Source organism: Lucilia sericata, unplaced genomic scaffold, assembly GCF_015586225.1.
Source record: "Lucilia sericata isolate MDLA Ls3-8-SP2 unplaced genomic scaffold, ASM1558622v1 Contig000000F_arrow, whole genome shotgun sequence".
In the NCBI taxonomy this organism is placed as follows: Eukaryota; Metazoa; Arthropoda; class Insecta; order Diptera; family Calliphoridae; genus Lucilia; species Lucilia sericata.
The window spans coordinates 3,356,915-3,364,060 of record NW_023994042.1 but is presented as its reverse complement, the minus strand read 5'-3'; the positions used below and the strand labels follow the sequence as shown (position 1 = coordinate 3,364,060).

Here is a 7,146-nt window from a genome sequence, read left to right as displayed (position 1 = left end):
ATAAATCATACGAATTTTATTCTCTTTTTTGTCATACGGATGGAATTTCATTCTACTTTTTAGAAAGTAGTAAAGTGTGATCGTCTGAAGGGCCCTTAAAACATATTTCAGACAATATTATAATAAGCTCAAAAAGTACCAGTTAAAGTCGCTTTTCTCATTTATTCTCATTTACTTCTGGTTCTACATGCTTAATTTTATGTTTCTAAGTTCATTATTATATAAATTTCAAAAGTAGCTTTTAAAGAACAAAAAGTGCTAAAAATTCCCCTTTTATAGATTCTCATTAGCTTTGGGCTCCACATGCTTAATTTCATGTTTCTAGGATCAATATCATAAAAATTATAAAAAGTACCTTTTGAAAAATAAAAAGGTACCAAAAAGATTTTTATATGTACTCACTTACTCCGGGCTCTACGTGTTTAATTTATGTTACTAGGTTCAATATTATAGAAAATGCAAAAAGTATCCTTTTATGAACGAAAATGTACCAAAAAGTCCCCTTTTTAAGGTGAAAGTACACAACGCGCTTTGTACGCGGCAACTCTTTATAGGCTTCTGTCAAAAAAAGTTGAAGTAGTGTATTTTCATTTAACAAGTTACACATTGTAGTTTGTAACGCGTCTGCCGCGAAAAGTTCAGCAAATTTCAGCTTTTGACGCGTCGGCAGCTGATCAGGGTGGTATTTTGTTTTGTGTAGAATAAGAATAAACTAAAATGAAATAAATTTATTCAACAATGGAAGAAAAATATTAAAAAATATACAAAAACATAAAATTTAAACAGTAATAGTTTAAAAAACATTAAAAGAGAGATCAAACTGACGCGTGGTGTGTAACTTGCCGCTTAGAAAGCCTGTAACGCGTTGCCGCCTCAACGCGTGTTGTGTACTTCCACCTTTATATGTTATCACTTACTCCGGGCTCTAAATATTTAATTTTATGTTTTTAGGTTCCATATTATAAAAAATTAAAAATGTACCAGTCAAAGAACGAAAATGTACCAAAAAGTCCCCTTTTTATAGATCCTAGTTTAATCTGAGCTCTACATGCTTAATTAGATTTTAATGTATTCAACTCTTAACTCATATAATTGAGAACCACTCGTATTATTTTGGACCCAAGAACAAACCCTTTTCTCCTGGACGCTATACTTAAAACCAATCATATTATTTTGAATGAAACTTAACAGGTATCAACACTACACCGTTTCCAGTTGTATTTCAGAAATTTCCAATTTCATCTGTATTTTAGAATGTTCCATTTATATTTCAGATATTCCGATTGTATTTCAGAAAATGTACATAAATATTCCATTCAAAATGTTGAAATACCAATGGAAAATTCTAAAATACAAATGGAAATTTCTTAAATACAATGGGAATTTTCTGAATTACAATAAGAAAGTTATGAAATACAATTAAAATACAATAGACGATTTGTCAGATAGCCTGCTTAGAGTACTCTAAAGTACATACATTTTTCCGATCATCCATTTTCTTAATTTTTCAATGCATTTATTTACAACTTAAAATCTAAAATACATTTTTCATAAAATAAACGCAAATATGTATATTAACCATTAACCACATAGAGTAACAGAAATTAAAATTTAACCAGCACGTTCATATTATTCGCAATATTTAATAAACTTTTCAATTTCTAGATTGACGATAAGATCCATGGGGTTGGTAATAGTTAGCAGAGTGATAGAGGGCAGGCGTAGCTGGTTCACTTACTTGCACTTCGTGATAATTAGTGTAGGGTTCGTGTTCGACAACTTCGCGTACGGTCTGGAAAGGATGATTTACAACAATACGACGCTTATGGAAACTTTCGCTGGGAGTTGATTCTTTGAGAGGTGGTGTGGCTGCAATGACACGGGATCCTGGTGGACTCACGTGACCACTAGTACTTTTTGTATTTTCTTCTACATTGTGATGTTGATTGTTTGTCTTAACAGCTTCAGATTCGCTGGTAGATGAAGCTTCGTTAGCAGTTTGCGTGGAAGCAGAATTCGATCCATCTACAATACGCATGAATTTTTGTTGTCTATAATTATTGTAATCGGGAGAAACTTCGTAATTTCCCTTTTCCTCTGTTGTAGAGGATTGATCACAGTCAGGCTTTGATTTTAAATTAGATAAATGTTCACTGTCGATGTCACTATCATTTTTATTGTCCTCAATATCCTTTTGGTCGTTGTAGTCGAATTCGTCTTTCGATGTTTGTTGTTGGTGGTGTTTCTGAGATTCTCCTTTATTTGTTACAGAAATTTCCAATTTGGAATGGTGAGTTTGGTCACTATCATCGTCCATCATCATGGGTCTTATTTTAGAATTAACAACTATAGCTTTATTTGAATCATGTGACGAATGGGGGATTTTAATTTCGATATGTGCCTGAGGAGCATCCTTTTCCATTGTATTGTCCATTGATGTTTTCTTTTCATCTTTTACAGGGGTATCTTCAGCGATTAATTTTGCAGATTTGTTCTCATGAGCTACAACTTTTTGCGTTTGAAGTTGATGTTTGTGCTCCTGTTGATTGTTATATTGTTCTTCATCTGAGTTGTGTCGCATCTGAGCATATGGAGCACTGTATTGCACTCGATTAATTGGACCATCTGATAGATTAGTTTTTGCTAAATTACGATGTTGTACAACTTGGGATGACACGCTGGCTTGGGGCTGATATTCTGTTTTTTGCACATATTTCACTTCAGCTGCATGATTAGCCGAAGCGTACACTACACCAGGTCTATGATTTTGCAGCTGTGGCTTAATTTCTCGTACTTGAGCTGTTTCTTCAATGAATTTAGTTTGGGGCACCTCTTGATTACGACTTAGATAAATATTATGTTGACTAGGTGACAACACAATTTTATGTTCATGTTTTATTATGGGTTGTGGTTGTTGCTTATGTTCTATCACTCTAGCGGATGCCTCTTGTAATCGCGCTGGTTTGTTTTCATTCCGCAAATTAGTATTACCAGAGTTATTAATATACTCAGCGTCAAAAGTGAAACCATTCCTGTTATCCAGATTAGCCTGGAAACCAGATCGTTGGGGAGATAAATTAGCTTGGCCACTAGTGCGTCCATTATCATATGCAAATGAACTTCTGTGATTGTAAGCCGGTCTTGAAGGGGCTTGGTCAGTTTCATCGCGTGAATAAGTGAATTGATCAGTTGTCATTTGACGTTGATTTCCATGCCCGTCTGTTACGACTACGATTTCTCTATTATGTGGCTTGGGCACAGTTGCTGTTGTTGGTGCAGGAAAACGATTTTCAGTATATTCTTTACTTTGTTTTGATTCTGAAATAACATCTTTCGAGTTTTGATCATAATTGGGAGAAGATTGTACAACAGATCCACTCGATAAATGATCAGGCATGTTATCGTTGTTGTAAGTCTGTTGGGGGATATATTGGTTATTTGGATGATTCGATGATGATCCAGCATTGCTGTAAATAATGTTGCTAAATGTTGGGGTATTTCGGTTGGGCGTGTATGCTGAGGCCACAGCTGGATGAGGGAGGCCCAGAGGTAAAGTTGTCTCTTCTTTAAGGATTTTAGCAGACGGTCTCTCTAGCTCCACAACTACAGTGCCAGCAGGCTTAATTACAACACGTTCCTCAATATCATAAAACTCTTTTTGAATAGCGGGATGACGAACCTCATACTTTTTAGCTTTGATTGCGGGTTGTGCAATTTGTATAGTTTTTGTGACAACAGGTCTCTGTTCAACTGGATTATATCCATCTGCGACTTGTTGCCTATTATAGATATTGCCATAATTCTGGCCATAACCGCCTTGAGGTTCTTCTACTGAGGGTGGAAATTGATTATAGAAATGGGCGTCAGAATTTCCTTCATTGTATTTGAAACCGGGATCGTTGTAATTTGGTTTATTATAACTAAGATCGAAATTAAAACCATCTTTGCCAACTAGAGCTGGTTTTTGGTTAAGGTTTACTTTAAAATTGTTACCATTCGTAGAACTCACTGCTACACTCGGAACAGATGGCGATAATGAAGGCGATGTTGATGATGATATTGAAGACACTGAGGCAGAGTGGCTTGATGTAACTGGCTGATGGTTAACTATTGGTTTAATTTCATCAGAGGGAGATTGAACATTGTCGGATTTAGTAGATCCAGCAACCAACCGCTCAAACTTTGAAACACGTGGTTTTCCTTCGTGATCGGCTGAAGTAGACAAAGTATGTTGCATTTCTGATTTTCCCGACTCATACACCTAAAAAAATTAATAAATAATTGCAATACATTTAAAATACGAAACTAATTACACATTCTCAAGATGTGTAACGCTTTTTTGGACACATTCTATTGAGAACTGTATTTCGTCCTTATGATCATCACTATAAGGGTATGGTATTGGTATATTTTTATTTAACTTACGGTTTCTACGGTTGGTCCACTATGATAATTTTGAATGTAACGTTCAAACTCCATATTTTGCTTATCCTGGGGACTTATATTTCTAAACTGACCATTGCTGTTTCCGTGATTAGAAATGTAAAACCCTCTTTGTTGGTTTTGTGCTTGGGATCCGAAATATCCAGATGCTCCTTCATTTTGTGCATGTTCTGAACGGTAGTCTGCCGTAGATTCGTGATTTGCTTTTGCAGCTGAGACTACTTTTGCATTACTTTTTATATCAACGTTGGCCTTTTTATCATCCAATTGAATTCTAGCAAAGCGGCCATTTTGATCGTTGTTATTAAATTGTTCAAAGGAGTCGGATGGTTTAAGTTGAACATGATCATTTCGTAGTTCAGTGGAGCCAGAACTTGAATGTTGAGAGAACGAAACATTCACATGTGTACTTGCGATAGCGGTTCCAGCTATCAGGATCATTACAAAAACTTTAAATTGCATTTTAAATCGTATTTTTATTACTTTTTAACAATTGCTGAAGGAGTTTATTTTTTCTTGACTAATATATCCTTTGAAATAAAAACAGTTTAAATGCTACTGATGCTGCTATTTTCTAATGACGAACTGAAGCAGATGAGTGAACGACTATTGAGTTAAATGTTTCGTTTATATACAAAATAAATTACAATCCAGTAAAGATAAATTCTGATAGAAGTTTTAAATTTAATTAGCTATTTATGTATTAAATTCTCATATCTAAGTATGTCGAATATGTACAACATTATGTTATGTGTACATCAAATCTAACTATAAAAAATTTACAAATTCGTATTTGTCACATTTAAGGAATTTCGTTTCATCCTAAATAAAGTAATAAAATGTCTAATAGAATTATAAAAACAATCACAAAAAAGACAAATAAAAACGCCAGCCGCTATTTATAAACTAAAAAATGTGTTCATAGATATTGAATAATTTTTTTATTTAACACTTTTAGTTATGGGTGAGACTGGTGCTAACCTGATTGAAAAATAAAATGAAACGTGTTCGTAACTTTTCCAATATGACCGATCTGGGTTTGTAATATAATTTAACTGATAAAATTATAATAATAAAATAATAAATAGTAATAATAAAACAAACAAGTAAGAGTTCTATGTTTGGCTGTGCCGAATCTTATATACCCTTCACCATGATGTGTTAAAAAACAGTCAGTACGAATTTTATTACAAAAAATCAAAAAATACTAATTGTAAAACGGTAAGGTACCAAAAAGTTCCTTTATGGGTTCTCACTTAATCCGGCAACTACATGCACAATTTAATATTTCTAGGTTCAATATTATAGAAAATTCAAGACAAAGAAGAACGACAAAGTACCAAAAAGTCCCATTTTATACATTATAACTTAATCCGGGCTCTACATGCTTTATTTCATATTTCTAGGTTCAATATTATAGAAATTTCAAAAAGTACCTTTTGAAGAACGAAAAAGTACCAAAAAGTCCCCTTTTATGTGTTCTCGCATAATCCGGGCTCTACAAACTTAATTTCATGTTGCTAGGTTGAATATTATAGAAAATTCAATAACTACCTTTTGTAGAACGAAAAAGTACCAAAAAGTCCCCTTTTATGGGTTCCTACTTAATCCAGGCTCTACATAATTAATTTCATGTTTCTAGGTTCAATATTATAGAAATTTCAAAAAATACCCTCTGAAGAACGAAAAAGTACCAAAAAGTTCCCTTTTATGGGTTCTCACTTAATCCAGACTCTAAATACTTAATTTCATGTTTCTAGGTTCAATATCATAGAAAATTCTAAAAGTACCTTTTGTAGAACGAAAAAGTACCAAAAAGTCCCCTTTTATAGGTTCTTACCTAATCAAGGCCCTTCATGCTAAATTTCATGTTTCTAGGTTCAATATTATAGAAAGTTCAAAAAGTACCTTTTGTAGAACGAAAAAGTACCAAAAAGTCCCCTTTAATGTGTCCTCGCCCAATCCTGGCTCTACATACTTAATATCAAGATGTATTTATTTACAGGTGAAGTCAATAAGCCAGCTGATTATTTTTTGTTCGATTTGTTTTATATTTTCTAACTGTCAAAGTTTATTTACTTGTATTTTCCGTTTCCTAATTGTCAGTGTTAATTTATTTAAATTTAAAATTGTTTTCAGTTAGAAAAAGTAAAATTATAAGAAATTTTACCAATATTTTAAATTCAAAATGCGATCCTGCACTATTTGCAAGAAAAAATATGAAAAGGGTGGTGGAACATTGTTTAGAATGCCAAAAGACCCCGAAAAAAGATTATTGTGGGGCCAAATTTGTGGCAAAATCTTTTCGGCAACGGCACTTATTTGCGAGGAACATTTTTTACCTACCAGCATAATACGTTCTGGTAATAAAGTTCTACTTTTGCCAAATGCTGAGCCTTCTGTGCAGAAAGCTCAGGAACTAAAAAATTTAGAAACCGAATCTCCATTTACTGTGTAAGTACATAAACTTAATATATTATTATGAATTATATTGTTAAAAATTTTATATATTTTTAAAGAACGCAATGCTTTGTAAAACCACTTGAAGATAATATGCCATGTCCAACTGGAGAATCTCCATTTGCTGTGTAAGTACATAAACTTAATATATTATGAATTATATATTAAACATTTTATATATTTTTAAAGAACGCAATGCTTTGTAAAACCAACTGGAGGCGAAAGTACTGAACATTTTTTCAC

At 33.3% G+C, this 7,146-nt stretch overlaps 1 protein-coding gene across 1 annotated transcript; it reads right to left on the bottom strand.

Annotated features, from left to right (window-relative positions):
• Positions 1–1,594: 1,594 nt before the first annotated feature.
• On the bottom strand, positions 1,595–5,012 carry LOC119602956. Its single transcript, XM_037954826.1, has 2 exons — positions 4,426–5,012; positions 1,595–4,261 (listed from the first exon to the last, which is right to left on the bottom strand). The coding sequence occupies exons 1-2, from the start codon at positions 4,903–4,905 to the stop codon at positions 1,655–1,657; spliced, it is 3,087 nt and encodes a 1,028-aa protein (XP_037810754.1). The 5' UTR covers positions 4,906–5,012; the 3' UTR covers positions 1,595–1,654.
• Positions 5,013–7,146: the final 2,134 nt, after the last annotated feature.

Coding starts and splice junctions, on each gene's coding strand:
- LOC119602956 (XM_037954826.1), bottom strand. CDS start 4,905: ATGCAATTTAAAGTTTTTGTAATGATCCTGATAGCTGGAACCGCTATC. Junction 4,262..4,425: donor GTGGACCAACCGTAGAAACC/GTAAGTTAAATA, acceptor TAATTTTTTTAG/GTGTATGAGTCGGGAAAATC.